General features: G+C 44.8%; 1 protein-coding gene across 13 annotated transcripts in view; it reads left to right on the top strand.

Moving 5' to 3' along the window:
* The window catches only part of SCAI (suppressor of cancer cell invasion), a 166004-nt gene that overhangs the window by 73120 nt on the left and 66161 nt on the right, over positions 1-26723 (top strand). For all 13 annotated transcript variants that reach the window (XR_016212023.1, XR_016212032.1, XR_016212030.1 and 10 more), the window contains one exon: positions 10423-10554. Coding sequence is in view for 10 of the 13 variants with exons in the window: in XM_089302577.1 (XP_089158703.1) it covers positions 10423-10554 (132 nt within the window). In the remaining 3 variants the exon portion in view is untranslated. The remainder of the gene's footprint in view (positions 1-10422; positions 10555-26723) is intronic.

The following is a 26723-nucleotide window of genomic DNA, read 5'->3' as shown; positions in this document are numbered from 1 at the left end:
ACATTTAAGTAAATAGGATGGTTTTTAACTACATGTTCTCTGTGATTAAGAAGTTCTTTCTGTTCCCAGTTTCCTGAGTTATTTTTTCTTATTTGTGAGTCACTGTGAAATTTTACCCAATGCGTGCTCTGCATCTGTTAAGAAGCTGTCATGATTTTTCCCTTTCATTCTACTTATGTGGTAAATTACAGTGGTTGGTTTTCAATGATCAAGTCAACTTCATATTCCTAAAATAAGCCCAGTTTTGTCATGTCCTTTTTATATGTTGCTGAATGGGATTTGCTAACATTTGGTTTAGCATATTTGCATCTGTGTTTATTACTGAGAATGGTCTATAATTTTCCTTTCTTATAATATCCTTGTCAAGGTTTTGGTATCAAAGTTATGTTGGCCTTACAAAATGATTGTGCTGCAGTGTTTTTCCTTCCATTGTCTGCAATAGCTGGTGTAAGGTTTACGTTTTTTTCCTTCTTTCAATGTTTTGTGTAATTTGCTGGTAAAGCCATCTGGACCTGGAATTTTCATCGTTGGTAGGTTTCTGATTAGGCAGTTTCCTGACTAGAGAGAAAGGGATTCAAAATTTCTGGTTTTTGGATGAGGTTTCCTGTGAAGTGTTTGTCTGTTTCACCTAAATGATCAAATAGATTCGATTGGCATAAAGCTATTCACAATATTCCTGTGACAACCTCTTGTGCCCTTGGATCTTTCTGATTTGGGGTACTCCCCTGCATCACTCTGCCAGGGTTTTATTGGTCTCCCAAGAACCGGGCTTTATACCTGCTCATTTCTGTTGTGTGCATGCTTTGTATTTAACTAATTTCTTCCCTTTTATGTAGATTTATTTCAGTCTTCTTTCTGTGGGATTAATTGGCTGTTCTTTTTCCAGCCTCTTTTCTAATGTATTTGAAGACATACATTTCTCCCTAAACATAGATTTCTCTGTATCCAAATGCTTTTTTTGTCAGTCAGTTCAGGGTATTTTTAATTTTAATTATGATTTTTTTTTTTTTTTTTTGGACAGGCAGAGTGGATAGTGAGAGAGAGAGAGACAGAGAGGAAGGTCTTCCTTTTGCCATTGGTTCACCCTCCAATGGCCACCACGGCTGGCGCGCTGCAGCCGGCGCACCGCGCTGATCCGAAGGCAGGAGCCAGGTGCTTCTCCTGGTCTCCCATGGGGTGCAGGGCCCAAAGCACCTGGGCCATCCTCCACTGCACTCCCTGGCCACAGCAGAGAGCTGGCCTGGAAGAGGGGCAACTGGGACAGAATCCGGCGCCCCGACCTGGACTAGAACCCGGTGTGCCGGCGCCGCAAGGTGGAGGATTAGCCTAGTGAGCCGCGGCGCCGGCCTATGGTTTCTTTTTGACCAGTGAATTATTTTAATGCATATATAAATTTCCAAATAGAAATTTTTCTCATTTTGCTCTATTGATTTTTTCATTTTATTGCAGTGTGTTTAGAATGTATACTCTGATTTTAGATCTTTGCAACAAGTTGAGACTTGTTTTATATCTAGCATAGAAATGGTTTTTATAATTTTTCCACTTATATGTGAAAAAATATGTATTCTACAGTCATTAAGTACATGATTCCCTGTATTTCAGTTGGGTGATTGACAGGTATTAAAAGTGAGAATTAAAAAACTCTTACTATAATTCTTTTTTGATTTGATTCTCATTCAGTTGCTGAAGGATATGTCCTAAATTTCCCATTATAATGGTGGATTCTTCTGTTGCTTTACTTAGTTTTATCCATTTTTGTGTTTCTACTTTGAAGCTGTGTTGTTACTTGCATACAACTTTAAGAATTATGTATTGAGTTCAACGTTTTGTGATAAAGAAATACTCTCATCTCTACAGATTTTTTCTTTACATTTAATTTTGCTTGATAACAACATAGCTGTATTTCATCCCTTTTGATTAATGTTTGCCAAATGTATGTTTTCCATACTTTTACTTTTAACCTTTTAAAGAAAATGACTTGTTCGTTTGTTTGAGAGGCAGAGAGACAGAAAGATCTGCCATTTCCTGGTTCACTCCCTAAATGGCTAGAACAACCTGGGGCTGGGCCAGGCTGAATTCAGGAGCCTAGAACGCTGTCTAGGTCTCCCACTTGGATGACAGGGGCTCAGGCACTTGAGCCATCATCATCTGCCAACTCCGACAATGCAGTCTCAGGAAGTTGGAATGGAAGTGGATGCCAGCCTTAAAACTGGCAGTCTGACATGGGATGTGGGCATCCCAAGCAGAGACTTAACCACTCTACCCTCTAACTCTTAATAGTTTTAACATGGTATTTTTCTTTTTTAATTAAAAAATTATTTTAATTTGTGTTGTTTGAGATTATTAGTCGAAATTATGTAATCTACCATGTAATTTGATATTTTAACATTATGCTTATAAAAATGGAAAATAACCTTAGCAAGATAATGTTCTTAAGTGACGCTTGGTTTTTCTTAATACATTAAACCTCTTATCACAGTTTTAAAATATCATGCAAGGTGTATCATTAAAATTTATTGACTGACCCTGCTAATACTCCGGAAGGCAGTAGAAGATGGCCCAAATACTCTATCATTCACGGGGCTGGCACTGTGGCGAAGTGGGTTAACGCCCTGGCCTGAAGCGCCGGGTGCCGGTTCGAGTCCCGGCTGCTGTACTTCTGATCCAGCTCTCTGCTATGGCTTGGGAAAGCAGTAGAAGATGGCCCAAGTCCTTGGGCCCCTGCACCCATGTGGGAGAATTGGAAGAAGCTCCTGGCTCCTGGTTTCAGATCGGCACAGCTCCGGCCATTGTAGCCAATTGGGGAGTGAACCAGCGGATGGAAGACCTCTCTCTCTCTCACTCTCACTCTCACTCTCACTCTCTCTCTCTCTCTCTCTCTCTCTCTCTCTGCCTCTCCTCTGTGTAACTGACTTTCGAGTAAATAAATAAATCTTTTAAAAAAAAAGAATCGATGTAGAATGGATTTATTCCATAATGGATTTATAGTCTGGTGTGGCATGAGGCCCTGGTTTCTGTACCATTAAGGCAGAATGTCATTAAGTGGCAGTTACAAGTAAGAGTGCGTTGACTTATAAAATACTGGGGTGTACTTAGAATACTTGAACAGGAACACCAAAAAAGTCAAATTATACAAACTATCTTTTATGACAGAATATTGTAAGGTTTGATAAACATAAGTATGATTGTCTTGTCATGCAAGACAATTGAAACTACTTTGGAGAAGTATGCTACTCTGGGGCTGGCATTGTGGTATAGCAAGTAAAACTGCCGCCTGTGACACTGGTATCCCATATGGGCTCCGGTTCGTGTCCTGGCTGCTCCATTTCTGATCCAGCTCTCTGCTAATGGCCTGGGAGAAGCAGCAGAGGCTAGCCCAAATATTTGGGCCCCTGCTGTGGCTCCTGGCTTTGGCCTGGTCCAGTCGTGGCTGTTATCACATCTGGGGAGTGAACCAGTGGATGAAAGATCTCTCTGTGTCTCTCCCTCTCTTTGTGATTTAGTGTATCAAAACACACTTTGCATGGCCAGTCTTGTGATGTAGCAGGTTATGCCGCTGCCTGAGATGGATGCCAGTTCATGTCCTGGCTGCTCCACTTCTAGTCCAGCTCCTTGCTAATGGCCTGGGAAAGCAGTGGAAGTGCCTGGACCCCTGCCACCATGTGGGAGACCTTGAAGAATCTTCAGGCTCCTGGCATCAATGTGGCACAGCCCTGGGAGTTGTGGCCATCTGGGGAGTGAACCACCGCATGAAAGATCTCTCTCCCTCTGTCTCTCACTCTTTCTCTGTCTCTCCCTTTGTGTAACTCTGCCTTTCAAATAAATAAAATAAATCTTAAAAAGCACACACACACTTTCTTAAATAGCATAATATACATAGCTAGAATCTGTGTGCTAATAGGCTGTGGAATGACCAGCTCATAATTAAATATTCCATTATAGTAGGAATACTCAAAATTACTTAAAGCTTTCTACTATTATAAATACATAGATTTTCTCCCTTATTTCCATTCATTTCATTCATTCATTCAACAAACGTTTGTTATATACATGGTATGTGCAGGTGGTATATATGTGTGTGCTTTATTGTGGGAGACAGAAAGATAAGATAAAGACTATACTGGCTCTTCAGATTCAAGTCTAGCACTGCACTGTTCAATAGAGATATAAGCAAGTCATGTGTGATTTTAAATTTTCTATAAACCATATTAAAAAGTAAAAAGCAGAGTGAGTATACAGTGGTGAAGATGTCACATAGGGTGCCTGTGTCACATACCTCAGTGGCTGGATTCATGTCCTGGCTTCCATTTTTTTTTTAAATTAATTAATTTATTTATTTTTTGACAGGCAGAGTGGACAGTGTGAGAGAGAGACAGAGAGAAAGGTCTTCCTTTTGCCGTTGGTTCACCCTCCAATGGCCGCCGCAGCCAGCGCACTGCAGCCGGTGCACCGCGCTGATCCGATGGCAGGAGCCAGGTACTTCTCCTGGTCTCCCATGGGGTGCAGGGCCCAAGCACTTGGGCCATCCTCCACTGCCTTGCCGGGCCACAGCAGAGAACTGGCCTGGAAGAGAGGCAACCGGGACAGAATCCGGCTCCCCGACCGGGACTAGAACCTGGTGTGCCGACGCCGCAAGGCGGAGGATTACTGGCTTCCATTTTTGATACCAGCCTCCAGCAGGTGATACTCCAGGTAGTTGGATCCCTGCCACCCCTTGGGAGTCTTGGATGGAGTTCCAGGCCCCTGGCTTTAGCCTGGCCTAGCCACAGCTGTTGTGGAAATTTGGAGAGTGAACCAGCAAAGGAAACATGTCTGTCGCTCACTCTACCTTTTAAATAAATAAAAATTAATGAATAAACTTTAAAAAGGTAACAGGTGAAATTAATTTTAGAAATATATTTTTAAGCCGGCGCCGTGGCTCAATAGGCTAATCCTCCACCTTGCGGCGCCGGCACACCGGGTTCTAGTCCCGGTTGGGGCGCCGGATTCTGTCCCGGTTGCCCCTCTTCCAGGCCAGCTCTCTGCTATGGCCAGGGAGTGCAGTGGAGGATGGCCCAGGTGCTTGGGCCCTGCACCCCATGGGAGACCGGGAAAAGCACCTGGCTCCTGGCTCCTGCCAGGATCAGCGCGGTGCGCCGGCTGCAGCGGCGGCCATTGGAGGGTGAACCAACGGCAAAGGAAGACCTTTCTCTCTCTGTCTCTCTCTCTCACTGTCCACTCTGCCTGTCAAAAAAAAAAAAACAAAACAAAAAAAAAAACAAAACAAAAAAAAAAACAAAGAAATATATTTTTATTTAACTCAGAAACAAAAATACTATTTCAACATACAACCCATATAACAATTATTCATGCATCTTTTACAGCCTTTTTTCCATACCAGACCTTCTAAATTTGGTCTGCTTTGTACTTATCAGTGCATTGATTTGAGAGTACTCATGGTTCAAGTGCTAAACAGCCACATGTGACTAATGACTGCAGAGCTGAACATTGTGGATCCAGAGGGTGAGACAGACTTTTTTTTTAAAGACCCCATGTAGTTATATTTGATTGACTTTTTGTGGAGTAACTGAAAAACCCGCCAGGGACTTGTTCACAGGTAGGTGCCAGGGAGAGAGTAGATTGTCAAGCAAGATTTTACTGAAAAGGTGTCATTTGAATGTCTTGAGCTATGAATATAAATTTGCCAGGTGAACCAAATAGCTAGAATGAATAATATGTAAAATCATGATGCTGTATGAGAGCAGGGTTTGTCCTGACACCTGCAGACAGTTCAGTGAGATTAGAGAAGAGGCATTTGCGAGTGTCAGGTGATACGGGAAAGAACACACATTGAAGGATGGCAGGTGCTATGTTATGGCTATCCAGCAAGCTAGCATTTTTTGACCATTTTCCTGTGTTGTGAATAATTTACCAATGGTGACAGTTAGCATCTTTCTGAAGGTAAGTTCCCACAAGTATAATTGCTGAATCTAACAGAATGACCATTTTATGTCCCCTTATTTGTTCAGTGAAATACACAGGTTTGAATTATTTTACACTGCCTCTAGCAGACATACTGGTTCCAGTGTGTTCTCAGTTGCTATAAATAGTACATATCTTTCAAAATGTTCATTTATTTATCTTCACACACTTGAAAGGCAGAGACAGAGGGAGAAACAGAGATCTCCATCTGCTGATTCACTCCCCAAATGCCTGCAACAGCTAGACCTGGGCCTGGCTGAAGTCAGCAGCCAGGAACGACAGCCTGGTGCCCCTGTGTGGGTGGCAGACCTATCACCTGCTGCCAGCTAGGATGCATTAGCACGCGGGCGCATTGTGGCACCACAGGTGAAGCCGTCTCTTGTGACGTCAGCATCCTCTATTGGAGCACCTCCTGGCTTCTCCGTTTCTGAGCCAGCTCCCTGCTAATGCTCCTGGGAAATCAGCCAAGGATGGCGCAGGTACTGGGCCCCTGCCACCCGTGGGAGAGATCACGTGTGGATTTCCGGCTCTTTGCTTCTGTCTGGCCCAGCCCAGGCTGTTGTAGCCATTTGGAGAGTCAATCAGTCAATGGAAGATCTGTTTCTGTCTGTCTCTCCTCTCTCTCTGTTGTTGTGCCTTTGAAATAAATAAAATTAATCTTAAAAAAAAAAACAAACAGATACTCCATTATGAGATGAAGTGATCCCACGCAGCAGCTTAACCCACTGTGCCACAGCACCTGCCTCATAATGTGTTAGTTTTGTGGCACTAGGCTTGTATTTTGCCTGTAACTGGTGAGTGGTGACAGCCTCCTTATTAACATTGATACATCACTCCGGTCCAGCCTTTGGATCCGTTCCAGCCTTACCAGTGGGCTCGGTAACATCCTTTGTAGCCGAAGAATCCAGTTCGGAGTCAGCATTGTACCTTGAAAGAAACTTTGAGATGTTTCTGATTAGGACAGGTTGGTTATTTTGTAGAATGTTTCCTCCTGGTTCAATTCAGGGGCTAGAGTTTTGGCAGGCACATCCCTTCTCATTGTCCAGGACTCTGACTTGTGTGATTACTACAGATGTTCGCTTTGAGCCCTTGATCCAGACGGTACCTGCCAAGTTTTACTGCTGTGAGTTACTCTTTCTTTTTAGAATTGATTTATATTTTGAGGAGAAATACTCCGAAGCCATCCCATTCACTATGAAACGTTCTTTTGGTTCACTCATTTATTTATACCAGTAATGCTTCTTGGTTTCTTATTTATCCAATAGATTGTTCCATTGCTGCAGTTATTCCATTGCTGAGGTTATCCCTGGTTTGGCCAGTGTGCTGTCCCTCCTGCTAGATCCTGTGTTGTTTGGACATGTCCCTGTCATCCTTTCTTGCTTATGTCCTTTTGACATGTCTCCCTTGGTTGTTTGAGTACTTTCTTGCTTTCTGGCACAAAAATATCCTACCATAGTGCTGTCATTAGCCAATTACACTTCTCCAAGGAGGTCTGGTTCCTTTTACTGGCGAATGATAAATATTTTTTTAAGATTTATTTATTTATTTGAAAGTCAGAGTTACACAGAGAGAGGAGAGGAGAGAGAGAGGTCTTCCATCCGCTGGTTCACTCCACAATTGTCCGCAACGGTCACAGCTGCACCAATCTGAAGCCAGGAGCCAGGAGCCAGGAGCTTCTTCCGGTCTTCCCACGTGGGTGCAGGGGCCCAAGGACTAGGACCATCTTCTACTGCTTTCCCAGGCCATAGCAGAGCTGGATTGAAAGTGGAGTAGCCGGGTCTCGAACCAGCGTGCATATGGGGTGCTGGCACTTCAGGCCAGGGCATTAACCCACTGTGCCACAGTGCCGGCCCCACAAATGATAGATGTTACAAGCCAGGAGTTAGGTGTCTGGTGTGTTCATCCTAGTGATAAACGTCCATGCAGGCTTCTCTCCACGTGGGCACCCACTAATGGCTGTAGGACTGAATTGTTTAGGAAGGAGAGAGGACCTCTCTGGATTTGTTGTTTACTTTAATGTTTCTAGCTGTAAGATTATGCCTTTATCTCTGTTATTCTTTCCCATTCTTTTTAGTCTTTTCAGTTTGATGTCTTATATTTTTTATAATTCTGGGAGATTTAGTCATTATTTCTTCAAATATGTCTTCATTCAATTTTTTTCTCTCCTGTATATACTAGAAAGTGTGCTGTGTATTACCAGAAGTTCATGGGAAATGGAGTCTATTTTGATACAAACATTTAAAAAATATTTGCATAGGATTTTCAGTTAAGTATTTGTAAATTCCTTGTCTGCATGCGCTAACTTTGAACAACTTTTTAATTTCATTTTTAAAGAAAGTGATAGAAAGAAACAAAGAGAAACGGAGATCTTGCAACCACTGGTTCACGCCCCAAGTGCCCACAGCAGTCAGGAGGGCGGAGCTCAGTCCAGGTCTCCTAAGTTCTTGGGCCGTCATCCTCTGCCTTCTGGGGTGCACATCAGCAAGCAGCTGGATCAGAAAGTAGAGCCAGGACTTCCGCATGGGGTGTAGGCATCCCAGGCTGCATCCCAGACGCCCCCACGCCTCCCTGAGCTTGGTGAAGCAACCTCATGTTATGTGGCTGTTTATTTCCCTAGTTCTGTATCCCATGTCTCTTGAGTTTTCATTTATTTATTTCATGTGTTCCTGATAATGTTTTGGCAGAGTACCTTAAACCTAGTATTTTAGCTTACTCATTTTTTTCAACATTATCCTTTCTGCTCTTTATCCAAGTTCCTTATTTCAGTGTTTGTATTTTTCATACCAAGGTTTTTATTTGCTTCATTGTGACATCTTCTTCCTGCTTTATTTGTAACACCCTCCCTCACTGAGCTTGTTTCACACTCTTCTTTTTCTGTCCCATGAATGCCTGTGTTGGATTCAGGGTGGAGAGGACAGGACTTGCCCAGGGCCAAAAGGGCTGTGTGTTACAGCGTGACACCTCTTCCTGGGCCAGTCCTTTTCAGGATCTGTTTTGCTCTGGTCTGGGCAGTGTGGAGAGAGGTGGTGAGAAGAGGGAACCTGTGAGCATGCAGGGAGCACCCAGTGCTGTCCACGCATGTCACGGACCCCCCGCCAGCCGGCTCCGGTGCCACCTTGGTGCTACCCTGAAGCCCCTTGACAGCTCTAGGCGTGCTGACAGTCTTCCTGCCTTCTGACCATAATTGCCTGTTCAGGACAACGTTAGAGAGAAAAATATTCACCAAAATAACCATACCACACCCCAGCTTCCATCTCTGGTTTCGGGCCCTCGTCTACCCTGCCTGTTTCTTTACCCTGCACTTGGACCAGGCTTCCCTCTCTTGCCCCAGGGATCTCTGTCTTTGTGTAAACACAAATGCATTTTTTTGAATTTAGTGGTAGGGTCATAATACACATACTTGCCAGGAACCCACCATCTTTAAATGGCTGACTAATATAATTGACTACATATGGAGATGGTTTGGACTCAATAAAAGATAGTTGTGATATATATCCGTGTGTGTGTAATTTTTATATCCCTTTTATGTTGAAGAGTCCTCATTCTGTTGTCTCGCCTTCTTAATTGTGAGTTAGTGAGTGATAGGGCTGGGTGTAGGGGTTAGTATTCTATGATGTAATTGACCATTTCCTGTTTTGGGTTTCTTTCTTTAGGTTTTCAGTTTTTAAAGTTATATTACTGAAAAAATGTGGATAAGGTATTTTATATTTGTATGATCATTTCATTTCCTAGATAGATTTGCAGAATGGAGCAAATAAACAAGTAGGTGAAAGGATCAGTGTTCCAGGTTGTTGGCCTTCTAGAAGAATACCCAGAACATAACATGCAGCAAGTAATATGTGTTGTAAGAAAGAATATGATGGCCAGCGCCGCGGCTCACTAGGCTAATCCTCCACCTTGCGGCGCCGGCACACCGGGTTCTAGTCCTGGTCGGGGCGCCGGATTCTGTCCCAGTTGCCCCTCTTCCAGGCCAGCTCTCTGCTGTGGCCAGGGAGTGCAGTGGAGGATGGCCCAGGTGCTTGGGCCCTGCACCCCATGGGAGACCAGGAAAAGCACCTGGCTCCTGGCTCCTGCCATCGGATCAGCGCGGTGCGCCGGCTGCAGCGCGCCGGCTGCGGCGGCCATTGGAGGATGAACCAACGACAAAAGGAAGACCTTTCTCTCTGTCTCTCTCTCTCTCACTGTCCACTCTGCCTGTCAAAAAAATAAATAAATAAAAAATAAATAAAAAAAAAGAAAGAATATGATGAGAATTATTTTTCCAATATTGTTTTGCTGATTTTCACTCCCACTATGAAATGAGATTATCTATTTTCCAACAGCCATCTTAATTAAATTATTTTGATGAATTGGTTGTGATCAGAATTCTGTATCTCTCTGAATGCTATCAGGTGACATAACTAAAATCTGTTTCTCTCTTGGTTCTTAGTGCAGGATAACTAAATGCATGTTTTCCTACAGGACTGAATTTGCTCTCAAAGAAATCATGTCCTCTGGAGGTGCTGAAGATGACATCCCTCAGGGGGAGAGGAAGACAGTTACGGATTTTTGTTACCTTCTGGATAAATCTAAGCAACTGTTCAATGGCTTAAGGTCAGTGGGCTCTGGCTGCTCTAAGCTTTTCTCTAGTTTTGCATGCTTTTTCAAACTGATGTGCGGGAAATTTCTGAAAGCTACACATAGAATGTTATATAAATATCTGTACAGGGTACTTCAAAAGCTTGTAGAAAATGCAATTAAAAGATGTTTATTGGGGCCGGCACTGTGGTGTAGTGGGTAAAGCTGCCGCCTCCAGTGCTGGCATCCCATATGGGCGCTGATTCGAGTCCCAGCTGCTCCACTTTCAATCCAGCTCTCTGCTATGGCCTGGGAAAGCAGTAGAAGATAGCCCAAGTCCTTGGGCCCCTGCACCCACATGCGAAGACCCAGAGGAAGCTCCTGGCTCCTGGCTTCAGATTGGTGCAGCTGTGAGCATTGCTGCCAATTGGGGAGTGAACCAGCAGATGGAAGACCTCTTTCTCTCTTTCTCTCTCTCTCCTTCTTGCTGTGTGTAACTCTGACTTTCAAATAAATAAATTTTTTTTTTAAAAAAAGATGTTTATTTTGGTGCAAAGACATTTTTAAAATCCAAGCATAGTTTTTTTTTTCATAGTACACATTTTCATGAACTTATTGAAGAGCTCTTGTATGGATTTCAATTTTTTTGCACCAAACTATATCTTTTAATTGCATGTTCCATGGAGTTTTTGAAGTACCCTTGTACTAGAAGTGATCAGTTTACTTTTCCTTGACAGTATTTCTTTATTCTAAGAGGAAAACTGTAAGGAAGGTAACTTACATTGCTTTACTCCTGTTGAAAAGGGGTATTCTTGTTAGGTGATTTTCTGTGCTTGCTCATACCACACCTGATTGACATCTGATTTTACACTTCAAGACACTGAGGTCCTGGGAGCGTAGGAATGCTGTGCTATTGGATGTACAGCTCCTGTTGCATTTTTCTGCATTGTTTACTTGTGTTTTTGTTCTTTCAGTTTTCAGAATAAAATACCTGTTGATGAAAGTAGTGATGGAATGTTGTAGACAGTGATATTTTTAGTTTAGTGCTGTGTACCCTGAGCAGACTGGGAGCTGAACCCATGTGTGTCTTTGTCAAAATGTGTCTTTGTATTTTCTTGGTATGAGGTGGGTAAATAATTTTGCACCATTTTTTATTTCAATAATTAAGCCTCTATTTTAGTTCTTAAGATTCTTGGGATATTCACCTACTTCATACCTAAAGTTTCTTTAGCTTAGATCTAGTCTGAACAAATTCTTGCTATAGGTAAAATGCTCAGGGTCGGGAGGGCATTCGGCTAGGATGCCCATGTTCCACGTGGGAGCACCTCAGTGCCATACTTGGCCGGGAGGCAGGAGCTTCTTCCAGGTCTCCCACATGGGGGCAGAGGCCCAGGCACTCGGGCCATCCTCCACTGCCTTCCCAGGTGCATCAACAGGCAGCTGGATCAGAAGTGGAGCAGCTGGGACTCGAACCTGCCCCAACATGGGATGTCCGCACTGTAGGCAGCGGCTTTACCTGCTATGCCACAGCACTAGCCCCTCTTTTATCTTTTATAATTGTGTTTTATATACTTTGGTGTGGAAATGTACTGGCCAGGTTTACTTTTTTTTTTTTTTTTTTTTTTTTTTTTTTTTTTTTTTTTTTTACAGGCAGAGTGGACAGGGAGAGAGAGAGACAGAGAGAAAGGTCTTCCTTTGCCGTTGGTTCACCCTCCAATGGCCGCCGCGGCCAGCACACCACGCTGTTCCGATGGCAGGAGCCAGGTGCTTCTCCTGGTCTCCTATGGGGTGCAGGGCCCAAGCACTTGGGTCATCCTCCACTGCCTTCCCGGGCCACAGCAGAGAGCTAGCCTGGAAGAGGGGCAACCGGGACAGAATCCGGCGCCCCGACCGGGACTAGAACCTGGTCTGCCGGCGCCGCGAGGCGGAGGATTAGCCTAGTGAGCCGTGGCGCCGGCCCCAGGTTTACTTTTAAAGCAGTAAATTTGTCTTTTAAAAAACATATTTCCAGTTAAAAAGGTGATACAAAGTTGTCAAATGACTTTTCAGTGGCTTTCCTATCTTAAAGCTGCCCTTTCAGTCTCTCATCCCTATAGTCATTTAATTTTCTTTATAATACGTATCATTTTTCATATTATTTAATGTTTTTACCTGTTATACTTCCTTCATTAAAATGAAATATCCCTGTGTGTAACTTGCGGATATCATGATCTACCTGGAAATCAGGGATTCCTTTCCAATGCAGAGTAGGATCTTCTTCATACGCTGTTTTAAAATCTGATGATCCTCCTGTCACCTGGAAGAGTGGGAAAGAAATTCACCAAGGATTTATTTTCATTGTTTTGTATGAATGACCTTTTTTCGATTTAAATAAGCCTTAATTCCTTTTAAAAATGTTTATTTTATTTATTTATTTTTTTTATTTGAAAAGCAGAGAGACACACAGATTTACCATCCTCTGGTTCATTCCCCAAATGTCTGCAAGAGTCGGGGCCAGGTCATACCAAAACCAGGAGCTCAGATCTCCATTCAGGTGGCAGGGGCCTAACTACTTGAGCCATTACTTGCTGCCTCCCAAAGTGTGCATTAGCAGGAAGCAGAGCCAGGACTTGAACCTAGGCACTCCAACATGAGATATGTGCATCCTAATCAACATCTTAACTGCCATGCCAAATGCCTGTACTTATTAATTAATGCCTTAATTATTTCTAATAGCTACAACCAAAAATAGATGTTGCTAGGGAACACTATGTTGGATAACATAGATCTGTGGTTTACTGAGAGGTCAGTACTTTGGCTCTGTCATTCTTTTCATTTTTCAAAAAGCTATTTGAGAGGCAGAGAGACAGACAGTGACAGATCTCCCATCTGCTTACTCAACACTGAAATGCCTGTGATGGCCAGGGCTGGGCCAAGGACAGGAACTCAGTCTGGGTCTCCCAGGTGGGTGCCAGGAACCCAGCTACATGAGCCATCATCCCTACGTTGGTGGGAAGCAGGGGTCAAGAGCTGGAGCCGGAATGGAACCCAGACACTCCTGTGTGGGATGAGGGCATCTTAACCAGCAGCAGAAACCCACCCCTGATTCTTGTCATCTTTAAAGAAAATCCGATGTCTCTGTTTTAATCATGCTATGTGACTCCATACCTGTATAACTAGAACTTCTAGCAAAGAACTATTAAAAGATTTTGGTAGAGGTAGAAATGAAAAGTTGTCCGTGGCATTTGACTAAATGAGAAATAAAAAGCAAATTACAAAAATACTGTTTATTACATGATTCTCTCTATAGTGAGTATTTCGTATCACACTTACATCCGTGCTGTAATACCCCTTAGTGGGAACCACTTGCTCATAGTGCCCAAGTTGGCCTCTCTCTTCCAAGGGACTGGTTTTTCCCTCAGTGTTTACTGCGTGAGGCTGTGTGTATTCTCTGTGCTGCTGTATCAGTGAAAACATTCTTTGTTCGATTTTAGACTTTGCTTGGAAAGGGCCCCCTTGATCCGCTAGGTCTTTGTTACAACTCCCCTGGGTGGTGGTGGGGGGTGAGTGTGGCACCCTTCTCGACGTTACTCTCCCACTTCTCTCCCTGAAGGAAAGCTCTGGTGGTTGTGGGTTAAACACCTCTCTACTTTGAAGCAGTGACACAGGTTTTGTGCGTTGCTTTTGGAATAGTTAAGAGGAGAGGTTGTTATTGCTGCCTCCCCAACCCACAGTGTTGGTGTGAATAAGAACCAGATCACGGTGCTTGTCTGGAGCAGCACCGGGGGTGCTGGGGGTGGGGTGGGGATCCAGCTGGAAGGGTGTAACCCCCCTCCCCAACCCTCGCACACGCGCCTTTCACTGAGAGTCCTCATTCTGCTAGCTTTCCTTTGTGGTTTCTTGTTCACACTTCATCTCATACACTGGATATCAAACTTATTACCTAAGATAACATACTGAAGAAATGTGCACCTGCCAGATGTGTATTTTTTACAAACTGAACACACTCACGTATATCAGATAAAGAAACGGAACACAGCACCCCTGAAGCCCCCCTGTGTTCCCTCTCACACGGACTCCTGAACTCTTTATGAGCGGGGTGAGAAAATGCACTGTGCAGCTCACTGCATGAAAGGCTCGGATCTGCTTAATGTTTCATCCGGGCTGTAATAAATTCTCGTTCCACTCTTGGAGGTCTGTCTTTACACCTCACATTAAGCTGTTCATCAAAATTGTCAGAGCTTTCATTTTCCCAACTGCAAACAGCTTAATGGAGTATTTTTCTTGACTGCAAATTCCTGCTCACAATATATGCATGACAGATTAGCTCTTCTTTCTGTTTACTGTATAAGAGAACAGCCCAGAGAGTAAGAACTGAACAAAATGAATGGCGTCTTGCTTACAATAGTGCTCACGTGTAGCTACAGCTGTAATGAAGGGAGAATATTGTTAGAAAAAGCTTTGAATACCGTCGGAAAATGATCAAAAGCTCAAGTGCTTGCCGGATTCTGGTTACTATGGTGACTGAGACTGCCAGAGAAGAATGGAATACTTGGGATTATGTAAGGCAGCGTTTCAAGACCTGTATTTGGGAGACACAGCTGTGTGTCAGTGATATCCCTAACTCAGGATGCTTTGCCAAAGAAGAGGCTTTCACGTCAGTAATTGCGTGACTCCAGAGGAGCAAATGCAGAATGAAAACAAGCCTTGGGTGCTATTTAAATATTTCCACCAAAGCATACCACGTGATGGGTCTTAAGTAAAAATAATTTAAAAATTGTTTTTATTAAATATAGTTGTAATACTCAAGGAAGAAATTATCAATGTCTTTTCTATCAAAATCATAAATCAGTGCTTCCCTTTTTTTTTTTAAAGACGTATTGGGGCCAGCGCTGTGGCATAGCAGCTAAAGCTACCACCTGCACTGCCAGCATCCCATATGGGCACTGGTTCTAGTCTCGGCTGCTCCACTTCCAATCCAGCTCTCTGCTGTGGCCTGGGAAAGCAGTAGAAGATGGCTCAAGTCCTTGGGCCCCTGCACCCACGTGGGAGACCCAGAAGAAGCTCCTGGCTTCCAATCAGTGGCCAGTTGGGGAGTGAACTGGTGGATGGAAGACCTCTCTCTCTGTCTCTGCCTCTCCTTCTTTCTCTATGTAATTCTGCCTTTCAAATTAATAAATAAACCTTTAAAAAGAAGGTTTATTTATTTTACTTGAAAGGCAGAGTTACAGAGAGGGAGAGACAGATCTTCCATCTGCTGGCTGGTTCATTCCTCAAATGGCCACAACACCCAGAGCTGGGCCAGAATGAAGCCAGAAGCCAGGAGTTTCTTCCAGGTCTCCCGCGTAGGTGGGTGCAGGGGCCCAGAGACTTGGGCCATCCTCCCTACTTTCCCAGGCCACAAACAGAACTGGATCGCAAGAAAAGCAGCCAGACACAAATTGGCACCCACATGGAATGCCGGTGCTGCAGGTGGCGGCTTTACCTACTGTGCCAGTGGCTGGCCCCAGTCAGTGCTTCCTCTAGACCTATTTTTAGGATGTAGTTGTTCCTAAATAGGAGATGGTAACTGAGAAATTAACAATTTGTCCCACTGTCCCTTTCTTGCCCTCCTTTAGCCTTTGTTTTCTTTCTTCCCTTTCTCTTTCTTCTCATCCTCCCTCTTCAGCAAGTTAATATTCTCCTACAGGCAAAACAGCGACAGTAAACTGCTTGTTATTTCAGAGGTTCTATCCTAACCTGTGCATAAGAGCTGAGGATGTTGGCTTTCATTCTGTGTAACTTGACACCTGAGGAACTGGGCTTGCATTTGAGGTGGACTGCCACCAGGGTGCAGTAGTAACCTTGATTGCAAGGTCTGGGAAAGCACTGACAAATAGACTTTTTAAAAAGATTTATTTATTTATTTATTTATTTGAAAGGCAGAGTTACAGGACGGGGCGGGGGGGAAGAGGAGAGAGACAGGGAGAGAGAGAGAGAGAGAGAGAGAGAGAGAGAGAGAGAGATCTTCCATCCACTGGTTCACTGTCCAGATGACTATTACAGCCAGGGCTTGGCCAGGCCACAGCAAGGAGCCAGGAGCTTCTTCCGGGCCTCCCACGTGGGTGGCAGGGACAAGCACTGGGGTCATCTTCTGAGGCTTCCTAGGTGCATTCACAGGGAGATGCATTGGAAGTGGAGCAGCTGGCACTTGAACTGGTGCTCATATGCGATGCCGGAACTGCAAGTGGTAGTTTAACCTACTGTACCACAGTGCTGGCCCAACAAATAGACATTTGATACAACCTACAAATGTGATTTTAAATTTTCTAACCATATTAACACGTGTAAAAAGAAACAATTGAATTTTCTTTTAAAATCTACTTTAAAAAATTTTTTTTTATTTGACAGATAGTTAGCAAGATAGAGACAGAGAGAAAGGTCTTCTTTACATTGGTTCACCCCCCCCCCCCCAAATGGCCACCACAGCCGGAGGTACACCGATCCGAAGCCAGAAGCCAGGTGCCTCCTCCTGGTCTCCCATAGGGTGCAGGGGCCCAAGCACTTGGGCCATCCTCCACTGCCCTCCCGGACCACAGCAGAGAGCTGGACCGGAAGAGGAACAACTGGGACTAGAACCTGCTGCCCACATGGGATGCCAGCACTGCAGGTGGAGGATTAACCAAGTGAGCCATGGCGCCGGCCCCAAAATCTACTTATTTGTAAGGCATAGTGACAGGGAGGGAGAGAGAAGAGAGCTCTTCTGTCTGCTGGTTTATTCCCCAAATGCCTGTAACATCTGGGGTTGGGTCAGGTGGCAGCCTAGAGAGAGAAACTACATCCAGGTTTTACACGAGTGGGTAGCAGAAACCCCAGTGCTTGTGTCATCATCTGCTGCCCTCCAGGGACATTAGCAGAAAGCTGTATTGGATTCAGAGTAGCTAGAACTAGAACTAGCACTTCAGTATGGGGTGTGGAACCCACAGTGTGCACCTCAAAGTTTATTTTAATAATATATTTTATTTGATCCAGTGTATATATCAAAAGCATTTTATTTCAACATGCAATCAACATAGGTAAATTATTAGTGAGAGCCGGCGCCGTGGCTCAATAGGCTAATCCTCCACCTTGCGGCACCGGCACATCGGGTTCTAATCCCGGTTGGGGTGCCGGATTCTGTCCCGGTTGCCCCTCTTCCAGGCCAGCTCTCTGCTATGGCCAGGGAGTGCAGTGGAGGATGGCCCAGGTGCTTGGGCCCTGCACCCCATGGGAGACCAGGAAAAGCACCTGGATCCTGGCTCCTGCCATCGGATCAGCGCGGTGCGCCGGCTGCAGCGGCGGCCATTGGAGGGTGAACCAACGGCAAAGGAAGACCTTTCCCTCTCTGTCTCTCTCTCTCACTGTCCACTCTGCCTGTCAAAAAAAAAAAAATTATTAGTGAGGTGTTTTGCATCCCTTTTTAAATACTGCCTTTGAAACACAGTGAATATTTTATGCTCACATACATTGCAGAGTGAGAGCCCAGATTTCCAGTGCTCATAAGCAGCTGTGGCTGTTAACTCGGGCACAGTTCCTCCCGGTTTTAGATTCTGTTCTCGGAATGGCACAGTGTGCAATCTGGTGAATCCCAGTCGGCTGTTTGGGGGTTCTTTTTTCATTGGTCCGTCAGATGTGCCCATTTGCTTCCCCAGTCTCTTCCTGCACAGATGCTGGAGGTAGGGGCGTTGTTGCTCTGTATTCGGGATCTGACTGCTACTTTCTTACTTCCTGTATTGGTTTGTTAGGGCTCCAGATGGGGCGGTTTCCCCAGCAGAAGCTCGTTCCCTGCTGGCTCTGCAGGCTGGAGTCTGACCCAGGTGTCAGCAGGGCCGGTTCCTTCTGTAGCTCCTGACTTGCAGAAGGCAGCCCTCTTGCTACATCTTGTGATGTTCACCCCTGGCATTTCTGTGTGCCTCCTAATCCCAGGACACAAGTCTTATCCGTGTCCACCTAAGGCCTCACTTTAACTCAGTTTCCTGTTTAAAGCCCCATCCCCACCTAGAGGCCATTATGGGGGACACTAGAGCTTAGAATTTCAGTGTAGGGGCCAGCATTATGGCATAGCTGGTAAAGCCTCTGCCTTCAACGCCAGCATCCCATCTGAGCCCCACATTGAGTGTCAGCTGCTCCGTTCCAGCTCACTGCATCCACATGGGAGACCTGGATGAAGCTCCTGGCTCCTGGCTTTCGCCTGGTTAAGCACTGGCCATTGTGACCACTTGGAGAGTGAACCAGAGGGTGAAAGATCTCTCTCTCTCTGACTTTCAAATAAATAAATGAATCTTTAAAAAAAAAAAAACCCACACGCAAAATGTCTATGTAGGAATTTTGAGGGTAAACACTTCACCCAATGTACTTTTGCTGAAAATGTTGCCTCTGCTTTTTTGGTTTTATTATCTGATTGTTTTGTTTGTTTTTGGAAGTTTGGGTTTTTTTTTTTTTTTTTTTTTTTTTTGACAGGCAGAGTGGATAGTGAGAGAGAGACAGAGAGACAGGTCTTCCTTTTGCCGTTGGTTCACCCTCCAATGGCCGCCACGGCTGGTGCGCTGCAGCCGGCGCACCATGCTGATCCGATGGCAGGAGCCAGGTGCTTTTCCTGGTCTCCCATGGGGTGCAGGGCCCAAGCACTTGGGCCATCCTCCACTGCCTTCCCGGGCCACAGCAGAGAGCTGGCCTGGAAGAGGGGCAACCAGGACAGAATCCGGCGCCCCGACCGGGACTAGAACCCGGTGTGCTGGCGCCGCAAGGCGGAGGATTAGCCTAGTGAGCCGCGGTGCCGGCCTGGAAGGTTTCTGAGTTGATTCAGACTCCATTTCCCCAGAATCCATCAATTCAGCTATTTAAATTCTAAATCAATGTATTAAACAAAAACATCAATCCATATGTTTTTCAGTAGTTTCTTTTGTTTTTGAGAGACAAAAGCTCCCATCCACTGGCACATCCCTCAAATGCTTATGTCCAGGACTGGGCCAGGCTAAAGTTGGGAGCCTGGGGGCTGGCACTGAGGCACAGTGGGTAAAGCTGTTTTCAGTGTTGGGCATCCCATAGCAGAGCACTGGTTCGAGGCCCAGCTGCTCCACTTCCAACCCAGCTCCCTGCTAATGCACCTGGGAAAGCAGCAGAAGATGGCCCAAGTACTCAGGCCCCTGCCACCTGAGTAGGAGACCCAGATGAAGCCCCTGGCTCCTGGTTTCAGCTTGGTCCAGCCTCAGGTGTTGCAGCCATTTAGAGAGTGAACCAGTGGATGGAAGATCTCTCGTCTCCCTGTCTCTCTCTTGCTCTGCCTTTCACTTGAACTCAGGCATTCTCATCAGGCATCTTAACCAATATCCTAACCTCCAGTTGAAATAACAGTAATTATTTTTTTTAACTATCAAAGGCCAGTATAGCTTGGTCTCCTAAATTAACCTCCCCCTAAGATCTTAATTGTCAGCTCTGATTAGAAACAAAGGTCTTGCTTCCTCTTTTAAGTTGCTGGTGGCAGCTAGATCAGGGAGAAGGGTGTTTGTGGTTAATTTTTAAGATCCTCAAGGAGGAATATAAAGAAAGTAAAAAGGATGTGTTAAGAATCCTGGCAGGTTCATTAAATCTTCATAACAACCTTATTAGTGTCTATTATTTTGGTTCTACAGTTGAGAAGACCAAAGCTCTGATGAATAAAGTCATAGCCTGTGTTAATGTGGTGGAGTTTAACCTGGGAAGTGCTGCTTCCAAGAAGTCTTCCTTAATGTAGGAGTAAGGGTCCCAAACACAGACAACACCGGACTATAGGAATGAAGGCCGTCTGAGTCTTAGCTTCTTGCCCATGTTCCCTTTATTCAGAGAGGAATGCACATTCGTAGACTTCCTTTGGATATCACCATACCTGCAAGACAGTCACAGATATTTGCCAGGACCAGTGAGGGCCCCAAACCCTAGCAGGTTTACAGGAGGAGCGGATGCCATTCCATGCCTTTATTTGACTGGGTGTATCTAAATCCAAAATAGGAGTGATTATTCAGAGCTACTCAACTTCATGAGCTGTCCTTAGGAATGGAACAGTATACTCAGTGTCTTCTGTGTGCCAGCACATTCTAGGCACGGAGCTGGGGCAGCACGCAAAGGTAACTTGGGCGCCTGCCTTCAAGTAAGGAACACTCTTGCACATTTTTTCTCTATCATTCAGGGAAAGCTTAATCGAAAGGGTTGATACAGTGGTGTTATTAAGGTATTTTTTCTTTAAGGGAAATACAAACCTTATCAGCCTGAGCCACTTAATAGCTGTGCACCTTCAAACTTACAGACCCACTCCTGACCTAAATTTAAAAGCTGGATATTCCAGTGGACTTGACAAAATGCTAATGGTTAAACAAGGAAACAAGCCATTCAGTTTTACAGGTCACAAACGCTACATTGTGTAGTATACATGAACATGGAAGCATGGACTGGACGAAGACTGCCCCTGTTGTCCAGGTACCCTCTGTGTAAACAGCAATGTGTGAGGGCAGTGTACTCCCGGACCTGCACAGGCCTGAGTCACACAGGTTGCTTCATTGCTTGGCCTTTGCCCACAGCTTGATTGGGGGTCAGCAGCATCCTAAGACCAGGAGAGCAGATTGAGCTCACAGAAATAACTTGACTGGACGGTCATCCCATGCGGTAGGAAAGAGGGAGCACTGGATTGGGTGTTAGAAGGCTGAAATTTGTATCATAGCTCTACTGGACGTGAGTCCCAAGCAGCATATGTGTATGTATGTGTGTGTAGATACAGGCATGTATATGCATACCCAGGAAAGCCAGCCATTTAAGAACTGGGTTAAGGAAAGGGAAGGCAAGACAAAGATTCTAAGAACAGAAAGAAGACCAAGTTACAGGATGGTGAGGAAGTGGTAGACAGTGGCATACCACAGGGAGGACTGAAAAGTGTCCATTGGTCTTGACTTTTATGTGTAGATAGTGTTATTAGGTGTTTTGTTTTAGTAGTGATGGTGAATTTATAGAAACTTGCAGGAAATTTTCCTGAGTTCTGACATCTCAATGTTATATTTGAAACATCTCTAAGAATCTGGTTTAATCATTGCAGTGCATTTCTTCCTGCCATAGTCTCTTGACTTCTGTTGATAGGATTGAGAATTGAGAGGAGAGGGCATTGTGGCACAGCAGGTTAGGCCACTGCTTGGGATGCCCATATCTCCCATCAGAGTGCAAATTCAAGTCCCAGTTCCTCCACTTCCAATCCAGCTCCCTGCTAATGCATTGTGGGAAGGTGGCTGAAGTGTTTGGGACCCTGCCACATACATGGAAGACCTAAATGGAGTTCCTGTCTCCTGGCTTTGGCCTGGCTCTCAGTCTTGGCTATTGCAGGCATTTGGGAATAAGCCAGTGGATGGAAGATAGCTCTCGCTCTCACGCTCTCTCTCAAATTAATAGATAAATCTTTTTTTAAAAAAATGGGGAGGTGAATCTCATACTTTCACTCTCCTCTAAATCCTTAGTAAAACAATGTGAACTGCCAATTTATAACACAGGTGGCTTTTCAAAATATGAAATATAAGGTCATTTGGCTTATGGGGTAATTCACCAAGCCCCATTTAATTTAATTCTATGGACCATTGATTTCGCATCTCTACTGACAGTGACAATGACCCAGTGATGTATTCAGAGTTTGAAAACAGAGCCAAGCTCTGAATAGTAAGAGAATTTGTCTGAAATACTTTTATACACTACCTTGGCTAATTTTAAATTCTAATCATATTATGGTGAGTTTATATATTAGCTTCTATGATATTTTGCATTAGAAAAGTGGTGATGATAGGACTTATGCTTTAGGAAATTTTTAAAAGTTAATTTTATTTTGAAAAGAAACTGCTATGTTTATAGCTGATTCTTTAGCCTAGAGTAGTAGATGTTCTCAGTTCTTGTCATGAAAATAGTGTAGCATTTAACCAACATTGGTCATGGCTGTAAACCAGAAAATACTGTCTATTACACCTGGCTGTTAGGGGCCTTACTGTAGTCTTTAACATCACCTTTTATGTACTTCAAGCCCTCATGCAGATTTCCCTTGCACTGCAGCCTCTTCTGAAATTATGGAGTCATGAAATAAAACAGAGTTCTGGTTCTGTTTCCTTCCTTAACAGGGTGTATTACTGAGATTTATTAAATCTGTCAGTCTGGGAACACAAAGGAATGTGCAGGCTAATGCTTACTTGAAAATTTGCCTAAAGACTTTAAATGTCTTTAAAGAAGCATCCAGTAATTTCCAGTTGTCAAAAAGTTGATGTTTCTGCCAAATGCGGTTATAGAACAATACAGTTTCCCAGCAGCAGCTGCTTGTAGGAGTCTTAAAGATCCTAGTAGCAACTTCCACTTAAATATCTGATTAGGTGTTTGTAGTGCAGCCTTTCACTAGGGACCATCTGGACATAAAAAAGAGGAAACCTTACAATAAATGTTGAAAACTAAAACTTGTGGCCAGCATTGTGGCGCGGTGGGTTAAACTGCCCTCTGTGGTGTATTTTGGAATCGCAGTTGCTCTAGTTCTGATCCAGCTCCTAGCTAATGTACCTGGGAAAAGAGTGAAAGATGGCTGAAGTGCCTGGGCCCCTGCTATGCACAGGGGAGACCCATGAAGCTCCTGACTCCTGGCTTTGGCCTGGCCCAGTCCTAGCTGTTGTAGCCATCTGGGGAGTAAACCCTCAGATGGAAGATCTCTTAGTCTTTTCTTCTCTCTGTAACCTAGAACCTAGGATAATATTCAACATATATTGGGTCCTTGATAAAACTTTGTTAAATAGGTAGCCAGCATGGTGGTACAGCCGGTTAAGTAGCCCTGCTTACAATACCAGCATCCCATATTGGAGTACCAGTTTGAGTGCCAATTACCCTGCTTTCAATCTAGCTCCTTGCTAATGCACCCAAGATGGCCCAAGTACATGGGCCCCGCCACCCATGTGGGAGACTTGGATGGAGTCCCAGGCTCCTTGGCTTCAGCCTGGCCCAGCCCTGGTCATTGCAGCCATTTGGGAAGAGAATCAGCAGATGGAAGTGCTCGCTCGCTCGCTCTCTTTCCCTTTCTCTATGCAACTCTGACTTTCAAATAAATAAATGAAACAAATACCTATACTATACCTATTTCTGTAATATGAAGTGAATTTCTTCTTGCCATAAGCATCATGGAAATGAATTTAAAAGTGTAGAAAGGATCCTACATTATGTTGTAGCGAGTGAAACTGCAGGCTTCAACACAGCATTCCACTTGGGTGCTGGTGTGTGTCCCAGCTGCTCTGCTTCCGATCCAGCTCCCAAGTAATTTCCAGCTTTTTCTTGCTGTGTGTGCCTAAAAATTTCAGGTAGGAAAACCTTTTGCTTTCTTATTCATTGTCTTCAGGTCTGGTACAGAAACACAGATCTTTTTCATTTCACCTGCAGAAATTTACTGGTCATTCATAGCTAATCCAGTTTATTAGTATGAAGGTGTTTATTACAGCATTGTTATAACAGGGACAAACTAGAGACAGTACGTTAGAAGGGCGTGGGTTAAATCAGTTTGCTCATTCTGCTTATTGTACTAAGAAACCTGATATATTATTAAATTGAAAAGATGTAGAACATTATGTATAGTCTCATCTTATTTGTGTATAATAATGGAAAAACTCACATAATGCTTAAATATGCATAGAAAAATGCTTCTTTTTTTTTTTTTTTTTTTTGGACAGGCAGAGTGGACAGTGAGAGAGAGAGACAGAGAGAAAGGTCTTCCTTTGCCGTTGGTTCACCCTCCAATGGCCGCCACGGCTGGCGCGCTGCGGCCGGCGCACCGCGCTGATCCAAAGGCAGGAGCCAGGTACTTATCCTGGTCTCCCATGGGGTGCAGGGCCCAAGCACTTGGGCCATCCTCCACTGCCTTCCCGGGCAACAGCAGAGAGCTGGCCTGGAAGAGGGGCAACCGGGACAGAATCCGGCGCCCCAACCGGGACTAGAATCTGGTGTGCCGGCGCCACTAGGTGGAGGATTAGCCTATTGAGCCACGGCGCCGACCCGAAAAATGCTTCCTCTTTTTTTTTTTTTTTTTAACAGAGCACCTGCTGGAGTCCCAGCTGCTCTGTTTTTTTTTGTTTGTTTGTTTTTTGTTTTTTTTTTTTTTTTTTTTTTTTTTGGACAGGCAGAGTGGACAGTGAGAGAGGGAGAGACAGAGAGAAAGGTCTTCCTTTTGTTGTTAGTTCACCCTCCAATGGCTGCTGCGGCCAGCGCACCGCGCTGATCTGAAGGCAGGAGCCAGGTGCTTCTCCTGGTCTCCCATGGGGTGCAGGGCCCAAGCACTTGGGCCATCCTCCACTGCACTCCTGGGCCATAGCAGAGAGCTGGCCTGCAAGGTGGGCAACCGGGAAAGAATCCGGTGCCCTGACCGGGACTAGAACCCGGTGTGCCGGCGCTGCTAGGTGGAGGATTAGCCTATTGAGCCGCGGCGCCAGCCACGAACAATGCTTCTTAAAGCTGGTTATTTCTGGAGAGTAGAACTAAGAAAGAAGCAATTGTGTTTTTTACATTTTTTAAAAAGATTTATTTATTTGAAAGAGTTACAAAGAGAAGGGGAAAGACAGAAAGAGAGAGAAAGAGAGAGAGGGAGATCTTCATCTGCTGGTTCACTCCTCAAATGGCTGCCGTGGCTAGGGCGGGGCCTAGCCAAAACCAGAAGCTGGGAGCTTCTTCTGGGTTCTCACAGGCATGGCAGAGGCCCTAGGACTTGGGCTATCCTTTGCTGCTTTCTCAGACACATTAGCAGGGAGCTTGATCGTTAGTTAACTGGAGCAGCCGGGACTTGAACCAGCACCCATATGGGATGTCAGTGTTGCAGGTGGCGACATTACTTGCTGCATCACAATGCCAGCCCTTTTTACATCTTGATTTATGTGCTTTATTGTATTTTCGTTTCCTAGGAGATTTATATTATTCTTAAAATTGAAAATTGAAGCCAAAGATCTTTGGGATAGATTGTATATAAAAATGATTCCCTTCCCTGTATCCATACCTGTGAATAGTCCCCTCCCTTGTTGCCTCTGGGCCTTGTGGTTTGCTTTGGCCATTGGGACAGTGAAAAATAAGCAAAAACTTGAAATGAAAAACGTACAAAGAGCTTATTCTCTCTTTGGGGGCTTTTGGGATCCTTGCAACCAAGTAAACAAATCCAAGGTAGCCTGCTGCATGGTGAGAAACACGTGGCCAAGCTGGCATCTGAGAGAGGCCGTGGACCAGGAGCTGTCCAGGCTGCATGAAGGAGGTGTGGCTTTGGCCAAGGGCGGTGTGTGTGTGTGTGTGTGTGTGTGTGTGTAATTTGGCTCATTTATTTTCTTACTTGAAAAGGAAGGTAATAGAGAGAAAGAGATCCACTGGTTTATTACTCAAATGCCTATAATAGCCAAGGCCAGGCCAGGCTAAAGACAGGAGCCAGGAACTCCATCTACCCAAGTACTTTGCCCATCATTTGCTGCTTTCCCAGGTGCATTAGTAGGAAGCTAGATCAGAAATGGAGCAGCCAGGGGAGGACTCAGTCCAGCATTCCAGTGCTGGATGCTGGCATCACAAGCAGTGCCTTAACCTGTTATGCCACAATGCTGGCCCATTTCCAATTTTAGTTCCCCCATGTATGCATGTGTCTCTCAAGCTCTGTTCCCTGGTTTGTTTGTACATTTTCCATTGATTGCATTATGACAAGTGAAGGTTTCCTTTGACTTAAAGCTGCTCTTCTCCCTGCCTCTTACTCCCCGCAGAGCTAGTGGCATGGTAGCATTACTGCAGGTGACTACCTTGTGAGTGCTTACCACGTGGCGGGCCTGTTCCGTGGACTTCCCACGGCTGTCTAATCCCCCCCGCCCACACCCTCCGAGCTGATCTTACCACTGCTCTCGGTTTTCTCATTTTCTTATTCACATCCACAGTTCCCTACCAGTGGTGCCCTTTCCGCATCTTAATCATGGCAGTGGTACCGTCTGGCACTTTCTCAGTTTCTGTTCAGTGCTGTCTGTTGCTCCTTGCTCTTTACACGCGTGGGCTCATTCCCTCTTCTCACTAAGCCTGTGACTTAGCCCCTGTGATTGTCCCACATAACACATGAGCATGTGAAGCGTAGCATTCCCATGCCCAGATTCGATGGTTAGCAGCCACTCCCTTAACCCGTAGACCATATTGATGGCATCTCTTTGACTCCTCCTTTTTCGAGATGAGGAAAT

Source organism: Oryctolagus cuniculus, chromosome 1, assembly GCF_051225735.1.
Source record: "Oryctolagus cuniculus isolate XC-2025 breed Fujian yellow rabbit chromosome 1, ASM5122573v1, whole genome shotgun sequence".
Taxonomy (NCBI): Eukaryota; Metazoa; Chordata; class Mammalia; order Lagomorpha; family Leporidae; genus Oryctolagus; species Oryctolagus cuniculus.
Note: the sequence above shows the minus strand (reverse complement) of the source record. Positions and strands in the feature narration are given on the sequence as shown.